This window comes from Hippocampus comes, unplaced genomic scaffold (assembly GCF_001891065.2).
Source record: "Hippocampus comes isolate QL1 unplaced genomic scaffold, H_comes_QL1_v1.1 scaffold48, whole genome shotgun sequence".
In the NCBI taxonomy this organism is placed as follows: domain Eukaryota; kingdom Metazoa; phylum Chordata; class Actinopteri; order Syngnathiformes; family Syngnathidae; genus Hippocampus; species Hippocampus comes.
This window is the reverse complement of record NW_017808403.1, coordinates 1,943,857-1,954,404: the sequence shown is the minus strand read 5'-3', so window position 1 is coordinate 1,954,404 and position 10,548 is coordinate 1,943,857. Positions and strand designations below refer to the sequence as shown.

The 10,548-nt window shown below is 46.0% G+C and overlaps 3 protein-coding genes and 1 long non-coding RNA gene across 5 annotated transcripts in view; 2 read left to right on the top strand and 2 right to left on the bottom strand.

Annotated features, from left to right (window-relative positions):
• The window catches only part of nat8l (N-acetyltransferase 8-like), a 20,450-nt gene extending 19,683 nt beyond the window's left edge, over nucleotides 1-767 (bottom strand). Inside the window, exon 1 of the mRNA XM_019858349.1 lies at nucleotides 16-767. Within this exon, the coding sequence (XP_019713908.1) occupies nucleotides 16-619 (604 nt within the window). The 5' untranslated portion in view covers nucleotides 620-767. The remainder of the gene's footprint in view (nucleotides 1-15) is intronic.
• The window catches only part of LOC109508401 (uncharacterized), a 28,580-nt gene extending 26,048 nt beyond the window's left edge, over nucleotides 1-2,532 (top strand). For both annotated transcript variants that reach the window (XR_002166655.1, XR_002166654.1), the window contains 4 exons: nucleotides 827-938; nucleotides 1,263-1,334; nucleotides 1,450-2,112; nucleotides 2,190-2,532. This is a non-coding gene — a long non-coding RNA (uncharacterized LOC109508401). The remainder of the gene's footprint in view (nucleotides 1-826; nucleotides 939-1,262; nucleotides 1,335-1,449; nucleotides 2,113-2,189) is intronic.
• Nucleotides 2,533-2,601: 69 nt separating this feature from the next.
• nicol1 (NELL2 interacting cell ontogeny regulator 1) lies at nucleotides 2,602-4,947 on the bottom strand. The gene is made up of 4 exons (XM_019858353.1): nucleotides 4,704-4,947; nucleotides 4,510-4,637; nucleotides 3,734-3,822; nucleotides 2,602-3,178 (listed from the first exon to the last, which is right to left on the bottom strand). The coding sequence occupies exons 2-4, from the start codon at nucleotides 4,628-4,630 to the stop codon at nucleotides 3,110-3,112; spliced, it is 279 nt and encodes a 92-aa protein (XP_019713912.1). The 5' UTR covers nucleotides 4,631-4,637; nucleotides 4,704-4,947; the 3' UTR covers nucleotides 2,602-3,109.
• An 838-nt stretch (nucleotides 4,948-5,785) lies between these two features.
• Nucleotides 5,786-10,548, top strand: part of nelfa (negative elongation factor complex member A) — a 5,944-nt gene continuing 1,181 nt past the window's right edge. The window contains 11 exon segments of the mRNA XM_019858346.1: nucleotides 5,786-5,855; nucleotides 7,091-7,300; nucleotides 8,023-8,194; nucleotides 8,290-8,451; nucleotides 8,525-8,614; nucleotides 8,839-8,966; nucleotides 9,118-9,187; nucleotides 9,297-9,385; nucleotides 10,260-10,368; nucleotides 10,440-10,542; nucleotides 10,544-10,548. The exon segment at nucleotides 10,544-10,548 is cut by the window's right edge and continues 128 nt beyond it. Coding sequence (XP_019713905.1) covers nucleotides 5,847-5,855; nucleotides 7,091-7,300; nucleotides 8,023-8,194; nucleotides 8,290-8,451; nucleotides 8,525-8,614; nucleotides 8,839-8,966; nucleotides 9,118-9,187; nucleotides 9,297-9,385; nucleotides 10,260-10,368; nucleotides 10,440-10,542; nucleotides 10,544-10,548 — 1,147 coding nt within the window. The 5' untranslated portion in view covers nucleotides 5,786-5,846.

Below are 10,548 nucleotides of genomic sequence, written 5' to 3'. Positions count from 1 at the left end.
GGGGGCTTGACATACCTGTGAGAAGCGCGTACCAAAACTGCGCTTGGGGTTGCTGGGCGAGCCCCCGAAACGCCGTGTTGGGGATCCTCTCCATGATGCCTTCGTAAAAGATGCGCCGCACCTCCTCTTGGTCGCCGCGCTCGAACTCGCGGATGAACACCGCATCCCGCCTCGCTTCCTTGGCCTCGCCGGACGCGGACGAGGCGGCGCTCCACATCATGGGCTCCTTTTTGCTCCCGGGTATAGCATCGTGTTCGTCCGCCACTATTTTAGTCTCGCAAACCATTTTGGGAGACGAACAATGCATGCAAGTGGCCGCCGAGTAGACCCCCCCTCCCCAGCCCCCAACGCGTACGGCGCAGCCTTTCCTTCCAAAATGAATCGGAAAGCAAAAATGAAAAGGAGAGACGATGGATGGGAAGAAGACGAAGGAGGAGGAGCGAGGGGGGGTTCCGCTGCAATTCTGGCGACCAAGACTCGCCGCTTTGCCACCAGCTGTATTTATAGGCGGGGCAGGGCGTGTGGATGGAGCTCCGCTCGTCGCCGCCATTGGTGGAAGCCGTGAGATGCTGATGGAGGAGGAGAGACACGCGGGTCCCCTCTCGCTCTTGGATCGCATCCGTACCACAGCCGATGTGTGCGGATTTGGGTCGATATGAAGGGAGGGGTGGCGCTGCTGCAAAATCTACAGCCGTGACGATGCGTCAAACGGAACTTTGGCTTTTGAACCGTTCAAACCCAAAGCTGTTTTCAAACACACACACACACACACACACACATGCATATATAATATACACACACACACACGCACACTTATCACACATAGGAGGAGCTTTGATGCCCTCAGGTGGTTCCCGGTTGCGCATCCTCTACCGTCAAATCACTGGTGCACTGCAGTGAATCCACACCCCTACGCCTCTGCCCCCCAAAAGCCGCAGGTACGTAACAGTGACGCCCCCTCCCATTTCGCACACACACCATAACCTCTCACCATTATCAAGCGGAGTAAATTCCACACACATTGCAATGCAAAACTAGTTTCCCCACCGGAGTCGCAGCCCTGCTTATTCTAACCAGTGCTGCCTCCTCGTGGACAAATCGCTTGGACTGGACTGGTCAGCAGCTATTGTATGGCACACAGACTAAAAGACATCCACGCCGTAGACAATTTATAGAGTCTCCAATAAATCTAATTTAGGTGTGATTAATTTGAACCACAACCCCAAATGCAACCATTCCACACGTGGTTTTCTCACAACCAGGAATGTGACCTTTGACTCATCTTGCAGCACCCCCCCCCTGTGACTCTGCTGGCTCTCTCTTCTGACATTGTGGTATGTTGTGGTCCTTCTGCTTGAACAGATGTTCAAAACGGTTGCCGTGCTTATTGTGTCTTTTGCCATCCTGCACTCACAGAGAAACTAAATTCGGATTTTTAAAAATCTACAGGTACCGTATTTATACCTGGAAATACTGTTAATACATAATATTCGGATCTGTACCAGAAGATGGCGGCAAATCACAGATTTTGTCAAAATGGAGCTCCGACTCACTTCAACATAATTCCTTGGCACCAACATGGTGCCAAAGTTCCATTTGTTACGTACGTTTCGGCCCCATTTCACTTTTAAGTGCAATACCTTTGTATTTAATCTTTCAGAGCTGGTTGTGCCTGTACAATTTTATTATAATTTTACGCGCAACACACTTTAACGGAATCATTATTTGAGTGCAGTTTTTGTGATTTTCCTACATTTTAGCACACTGTTAATTTGCTAAAAACGTAAAGATTGTTATACGTGCTTTGCAGTCGTAGATACTCCTGAATGTGTGGCCGATGAGAACCCCCGACCCCACCCCGTGATGCAATCGGGCTCAAATTGACCCCATGTGAAACTGCTTCAATTTCACATCTTTAAAAAAGATTTAGTTCGTACTTGGGTTAATTCGGACATATACGTGGTTTATTGGGATTTGTTTGTTTTGGATGATTGCAGAGGCCCCGGGTCAAATTGACGCAAGGAACATTGTTGCTCTTCATGAGAATCGAACGCAAACGGAGAAGTTCAAGCGAAGGCTGTGTCGAGGGTGGGCCGATCATCACAATCGCAGGTACGAGTGCAACGTTATTGCCTTCAGGGCACTGCGGGTGGCGCTTGAGTTTTCACTTGATTCCTGTATTGATCCAGCATTTGCCTTGAGAAGCTCTCGCAAACCATCCCGGATGGAGAGTGGCGCATCGCTGCGACACTGCCGCCTCCTTGCCTTGTCCACCGGCGCCTTTTAGTGGTTGACTTGAGGTATTGCAATTTGACTTGAGCGTTCGCAATAGGAAAACTGAGCGTGTTTTCACGAACTTACACGGAAACGTTCGTCGCAATTGCAGTGAATGTCTGAAAGAAAAACATTTTGTGGCTATAGATGGAACTAAATGCGATGAAAAGTAGGAAGTAGGTGACATTAGGAATGGTTGACGAGATATTCTTGCACCAAGCTGCAGTCCCACTAACCTGTGCTAGCCGGTAAAGTTTAACTGCAGTCAATATTTAGATGAAATAACACCTCTTGGCCACGAATAGGCTATAAAACAATCAAATAAAATACAGTAAGAACACACGTTTTATTTGGCCACACAGAAACATCGCAAGCACGAAATATTCACGTTTTCCCGATTTGTACACCGGCCTACATATAACAGTAACAGTAACACACACTTGTCACATTTGCCTCCATTCCAAAATCTTTAAGTACCGCCTGCGAATGTTTACAGTACGTTGTGGGTCGACAGTAGTGGCATATCACTTCTTATATCACCATCAAATCTAGACATACACTCTACGTTTACAAAAAGGTGCTGTGGATTCATGCTACAGTGCTGTGCTAAGGAAAGCCCAACAAATACGAGTGGCTTCTCTCTCAAGTTTTCTTGCTCAAAACAAACAAACAAACATGTCATTCAATTCCGTGTTTTGTGTTGAAAAAAAAAAAACATTTCCAAGCAAACTGGTCTACGAACATGAGAAGAGCGTAAGCTAAAGTGTCCACTGTGTTGGGAGTCAAAAATCGCTGTACATGAGTACTTTGGAAGAGTCGTCCGTGTTGTGAGGTTTCAACGCAGCGAGCTGGGCATGCAGTCGCAAAGAGCCCTCCTCTCCGCCCTCAGCACCAGCGTCTCCGTCTGCGCCATAAAAACACCACACACATACAGAGCAAATCCATAGCAGCAAGTTGTTTGGATGGCGTAAAAAGCAAGCAAACGCTAGCTATAGCTGTTAATAACGTGGTATGTCATGTGATCAGTTATCACAACAGTGGTTGTATATAAACTGTTGTCGGGCTACAGCTATCGAATATATTTAAAAGCAGGTATTCTACCGAACGGGATAAAGTGTATTGATTTGTTGTTGTTAAATAACAGTATCAATTAAGAATGGGCAGGTGCATTTTCAATTTTTGCCCAGCTGTGGTCACCATTCTTGCATTCTACATATTACTGTAGTAGGGTGTGTACCTTTCAAAGGTGGGACCAGGCCAGGTGATTCACAGAATTTGAATAAATCCGTCTACTTTTACAGAATTTGAATCAATACGTCTACTTTCACCACTCTGCCCAAAGTACTTTTGCTACCTCTGCTCACCAGTACGCCACCTTAAAACTAAAGACACCTTAAGACAAATACAGAAGATTCTTAAGTCGTATTTTGAGGCGATGAATCAAAATGGTCCTCTGTACCCTGGCGTCTAGGTTGAAAGCGGTCTTTTTTAGGTCCTGCAGGGCCCTCTGCATGAACTCAAACGCATGGCAGTCGACGCACGGGCGACCTGGAAAAAGAGACAGCTTTGCTTTATTATTCCTATCTTTAGCTCATCCTGAATATTCACAGGCGAACTCTCTGCCATATCTTTCTAGGGGATACTTTACGACGTTACGTGAGACCCTTGAAGCTCATCAACGCCCTAGAGGTGTTTCTCATACAAGTATTTACTGAAATTATAACTTAACTACTACGCTAGCATAGGTTAGTAACAGACGACATGGCGTATCGTAAGATTTAGTGGTCACACGGCGTAAAACAGTACACTCCGTTACCGCCTTTGTACTTTTCCCATTTGATCGTTTTATAATTACGACCAAGAAGTGTTTTTCGTACAGATGTTTACTGTAATGATAACTTTTCTACTTCAATGTCATAGGGAGTGACAGCTAAAATTACGTCACTGCAATGCAAATGCAGGTACGCTCAGTTACTCCCGTACCATCTTTTTTTCCATGACAGAAAATCATTTTCCATTCAAATATTTAACCCAAATGACATGTATGAAGGGCCTAGCCTTCACACAATCAATAAGACGTATATTAGTGATATATACGACGACGCGGTCCGACTTACGCTATGTCACAAAAAAAAAAAATCGTGTTAATGTCTCCGTCGTACACCGAGAACTCCCTCCCCTGTAGATGATTCATCGGAACTGTGTTCCCATTGAGACTGAAATAAGAGCACGTACTTTCCGCGGGGATGACCGTCCCGGTCTCCCGGTCCACATCCGCAGCACCACCGCGGCACAGGACGAGCTGGGCCGCCAGCAGGAGCATCGCTGCCTGCATCATACCTCCGGATGCCATCATCCAACACCTAGGCGCGTGGCTTTCGGTTATTATTCGCACGGAGGCAACATTGCGTTGTATTCCGTTTACCTACCCTGAATCTGTCCACGGTATGTTATTCGGAACACCAGGTCACCGCGAGATGCCCGTGGAGATGTTTTTTTTTTTTTTTTTTTAATGTAGAGGTTGCGCATGCGCACGGCTCGCCATGTTCTTTGAGGGCAAAACCGTACGACCTCCCTTCAAATAGAAACTGGAGAGTATCCGATGTGTAAACGCCGTCGATGCAGAAACGAAAAACACCCCTGATACGGGCCAAACGTTTTTTCAACATCGTCGACCCAGCAGTTGATTTATTATTACCAAAAAAATAGCCAATTTAGTACATACATCTATCATGGAAAGGTTTCTGCAATGGTTGCACCAGATGATGGACATAGCATGATAATTTCAATTTAAATCAAAGATGCGAACAATTAACCATTTAAACTAGATTGTTACACACTGTAAGTGAAAAACTTTGTTGGGAAAAATTGTCTTTTTTTCCTGGTCATATTACATGATGTTTATATCTGACTACTACCTACCAGTCGCTACCTTTTACAGAACCACGAGAGCACAAACCTGCTGACTTTTCTTATACAGTAGGTCCATGACTGTCTGGTGGATGATACAACCTCTTGTCTTGAAATGTATTTCAAAATAAAAGCCATTTCTCAATGGTCGCACCACATGATATTTCATAAAATGAGCATCATTGGACAAACTTTGCATGAACATGATGATGAAAGTAAAAACAGTAACACTTTGAAATTTCATACAGAAAAGTAAAATCCAATTGAAAGTGTGCCAGGTAGGGTAGAAAATAAATTGGCATGCTCATTTTAAATATGTTTTCTATTCAAAAATCATGCTCATATGGTCGAACCGCGTGATGTTTTGGAACTTTGAAAAACCAAGTTGAATATCTAAAAGTAATGTTTTATTTGAAGGTTCAAACATCCTGCTGCATCGAGAGAAGTTATATATAGTTATTTAATCAATGTCGAAAGTTGTTTAAAGTGATGAAAAAATGATGTCACAAGGCTTTGTTAGCGATGACATGTAACTTGAGTAAAGGATTAAAGAGCTAATCATCTGGATAAATTCTGTAGCGTACCTAGTACAAACAGAAATCAGAAAAGACGGAGGAGGACGATTACTGAAATGATGCGTGCCAAAGTGAAGAAGCCAGGTGATGCCACTGGTATCTGATGTCTATTATTTATTGAGTCTTTGTTATGTCCACTAATAGACTGTGATGTTAGCGAGAAATACCAATTTCTGTATGATGAGCATTGTATTAGGTTAATTATGTGTGAATAAGGTTGAAGATTTATATGCTGTCTTCCATTGTCAGATGTAAGCGAGCTGACTTTCGTCTGATGAAATAATTTGCGTTTGTTGAACGTTTTTTCTTTCAAGACATAATGTGCAAATGTTTAATTGTCTTTGTTGTAGGTTTCAAACTCACGTTAAACTTCAACTGTTAGTTGTGTGTCTTGTGGATTTGACTTTTTTTCTTCCATCGCTGCTCAGGTAACAATCAATCACGGTTCACCTGTTTTCTGAAGCTGAGCCATGATCGTTTGTTACCTGACCCCTGAGCAACCGTGATGTTATTTTCAGTGGCCAGGCAGTGGCAAAATGGCCACCCCCGAGATGGACAAAAATGGGTGTATTCTACTGTTTAACTCAAATTCGACATTTGCATTATTAATAGAATTCCGTGTTTAGACAAGTGAGGTTGCCTAGATGTATTTAGAAATTTTGGTGGTTGACTTCCCCTTTAATATGGTAAGAAAGCATCCGTACTTCCCCCCCCCACCCCCCGCCCACCTCTGATTTTAAGACCAGAAATAATATTCATTTCTCAAATGAAGTAATTACGAAGACATATTATTCAGTAGAACAAATGTAGAAACGACCGAGTACCTGTTTGGTTTATTGATTTCTCAAATGAAGTAATTACTAAGACATATTATTTAGTAGAACAAATGTAGAAACGACCGTGTACCTGTCTGGTTTATTAATTTCTCAAATGAAGTAATTACTAAGACATATTATTTAGTAGAACAAATGTAGAAACGACCGAGTACCTGTTTGGTTTTTGGGGCGAGTACCTGTTTGGTTTTTGGGGCATGTTAAATAAAGTTTTTTTTTTAATTCCTACGTATTGCGCTTGCGCACGACTCGTTATGTTTTAAAAAAAAGACCACACCTCAGTTTATCATCTCTACTTTTTATTTTTGCGGTGTGGAATGAATTTGATTAAATAAAGTTAAGGTCCCCGCGACGTTGTGTCATAATAATTACATTAATTCCTTTTAAAATACTTTAATGTGGTTCAATGGCCTTCACACAGACGTGGGCGGGGTCCTGACTGCCGTTTTCTTAGTAGTCCATTAAAATGCCCGAACTCAAAACACTTCTTTTTCCAAGATGGCGTCAATGAAGGACAGCGACACTGGCCTGTGGCTTCACAACAAACTGGGCTCCACGGACGAGCTGTGGACACCACCGAGCATCGCGTCGCTCCTTACTGTGTCCGTTATCGACAACATACGCCTGTGCTTCTCAAGCTTGTCGCCGCCCGTCAAGCTCAAGTTGCTTCTCGGGATGCTGCATCTCCCCCGACGGACCGTGGACGAGGTGGGCGCCCTCCAACAACATTTTGTGCCGTTTGCTTTCACTTACCCACGGCCACGTTGTCTTAAAATAAGAACGCGCTGCTTGACTTTCACTCCCTTCTTCCGAACGCGTCGTCGCTGTAGTATATCAGTCACCGCACCTCAAAAACACCAGTCGTCTACTTTAGCATTAGCACGCTAGCTCCCGACACAGTCGATGACGAGTGATAACGAGAGGTATTAAACAGAAACCCCGACGCGTTTCCCAATTTACTGAGCCGGTCCACCTTGCAAGATTAACGTTGACATGACCTAATCCACCAGTTGTTGGCATTCATCGCCGAAGTCTGCGGTTCTCGTTCAGACGTTGTGACCGACGGGCGAAAAGATACAACTGAGGGGGCGGTACCGTCCTACCACCCTCGTTTCCCAACCTTTATTGAGCCGGGTCGCACATTTCCATTCCCTAAATTCTCACGCCAAGCTACCAAGCAGAAATGTGACAAAAACGTGTGTAAAATTGAACACAGTATTGGGAAGTATGTTCGACTTTTTATCCTGACTTGCTGTACTTGAAAGCTGATCTGTACTTTCTTCTCCCGTTTCAAAATAGGCTCATCACTATTTCGTATACAATATACTTTTTGCCAAATATTTTCGTGTGATATTGCCAATAGAAACGGGGGTCAATAGGATTCCTGTCTGAAAAGCTGATTCACGCTGAAAAGTTGTTGTGATTGCCAGATGAAGGAAGCCCTCTCCGAGATAATCCAGCTGGCCACGGTGGACTCTGAGCCGTGGGTGCTAATGGTCGCAGACATCCTCAAGTCCTTCCCGGAGACGGGCTCCCTCAATCTGGACTTGGAGGAGCAGAATCCAAACGTGCAGGACATCCTCGGCGAGCTCAGGGAGAAAGGTCAGCCGTTTGAATGTTGGTGCCAGAGGAGATTTTTATTTATTTATGTATTTTTAAATATGGTTGAATCTCTTTCCCTGGGCATGCCCGCATAGTTGGGGAGTGCGAGGCGTCTGCCATGCTTCCTTTGGAGTGCCAGTACCTAAACAAGAGCGCGTTGACCACACTGGTGGGACCCCTCACTCCCCCCGTTAAACATTTCCAGCTGAAGAGGAAGCCCAAGAGTGCCACGCTGAGAGCCGAGCTGCTGCAGAAATGTGAGGCCTTTTCTTTTTGCTCGCTCAACCGCCGTGGCGCAGGGCGGCTAAACGGACTGGTTTTGTGCTCTAGCCACCGAGACTGCACAGCAGCTGAAGAAGACTGCCGGAGTGCCTTTTCATGCCAAAGGGAGAGGTTTAGTCAAAAAGATCGACACTACCAGTAAGTGCCACGCTCTACGACAGCGCTCATCAAAAGTTCGCGACCGTTGGGCTTCGGGTTGCTGCGGGTCAAACGCCTGTTGCGAATTTGGTTGCTCACTTCCTCGTTGGCACGTTGTGCAAAAACCTAGCCTGCTTCCCTCTCTGTGACAAGTCAATTTCCAGCCATGGCCGCAACTTGGGGAAGTGGTTACCTTTATGAGTCTTATCCTTTTTCCATTTTAGCCCCCCTCAAGGGGATTCCCAAGGCGCCGTTTCGCAGCCCCACAGCTCCAAGCATGTTCAGCCCCCCAAGCAACCGAACGCCCATTGCCCCGGCGCGCACACCCCTGCGCAAAGAGCGTGGCGTCAAGGTACGGCACCGGCGTCGATGCGCACACACGCAAGCGATTCGATCAAGTCAAGTCGATATGTCAGGACGAGTTCCGTAGTTGAAAGCGTCGTCTCATTCCCGGCAAGAGTGACAAGCTCGGAATTCCATGCTGCTTGTTCCTTCTTGTGCAGTTGCTGGATATCAAAGAGCTGAACATGGTCGGGGCCGGAAGAGAGGCCAAAAGGCGAAGAAAAACTCTGGGTAACCAACTGCATTTCGCTAGCTCGCACCCCACCGTCGAACGACGTGGGCTTGCCCGGAAAGTGTTGCGAGACTTGAATCTGTGGTCGTCTTGTACTTGTTTTTGTAGACACAGAGGCGGATGAGAAAGCAGCCAAAGAAGAAGCGGTGGTGGAGAACACCACACCGGACTATGCTGCAGGCCTCGTCTCTGCACAGGTGCTTCAATCGAGACAATCGTGTTGTTTGTCCTTTTCAGTACACACCAAAAGATACAAACGTACCCTGTATCGATTTGGGGATTTCTTTTGCGCATGGACTCAACCGTACCGCTCAACATGTTTGAAAACTAAGCACCGTGGCTTGCCCGCAGGCATCTCTGCTGCTCTTCTAATTTTTAAAAAAGCTCAATCAAAGTCTGGCTCCCGGTCGATTGTGATCGTCGTATTGAGCACCCCTGCCTTGACATCAAATATGCTGACTAGCTTAGTGCTTAGCGCCCTTGTTTGCGCATGAGCGGTGATTCAGTCATCTGATTGGTTTCCCTCTATGTCAATCAAGTAATGGGATTGATGATAGGCTGACGTAGTACGTTCTGTGTATTAAGCACCGTTGTTTGAATGGTATTGTCACCGCCGAGGCGTTTTCAATGCTTGTCGTGTGAAAGCCCGGGAGCCGCATTGAACCAGCCCAAGAGCCGCATGCGGCTCGTGAGCCGCAGGTTGACCACCCCTGTCATCGAGTCACTGAAGAGCCCAGCAGTGCCATTGAAGTCTTTAAAAAAAAAAAAGGGGAAATATTGTTTATCAAAAATGAGCCCATTCACTACTATTGACGGCTCTTGAATGATGCGTTTTTACTGGGTTGGCAGTGAATGAGTTCATCTAAAATAGTTTTTAATTGAAAATCGACCTAAAAAAATTGTCATTTAATGGCCCGGCAATGGCACAGATTGCGCAGCAGATAAAGCCGAGTCACGTTTTTCCATTTGAATTTGAATGTGCCAAGTTAATTCTGCCCTTGAACATAACTTATGTTTATGTACATAACTGATGACGTGCACAGCATAAGCATTCCTCTGCCTCCGTGACAGAAACTCGGGGCGCTGAACGAGAACCCGCTCCCGTCCACCAGCTACCTGCCGGCCACGCCCAGCATGGTTCCCTCCTCCTCCTACATTCCCAGCTCCGAGGCCCAGCCAGGTGAGCGGTCGCTCTTCCTTTCACGAGAGCCCGGGCGCGGTATTCATCGTGCGCTTTCGTCTCCTCGAAAGCAAACGCCGGCTGGGACACGCTGCAGTCGGCTCGCCAACCGGAGGAGTCGGCGACGGCGGGCGCGGGCGCCCCCGCCGCCTCGCTCCCGGGCCAGTACAAGCAGAGGAC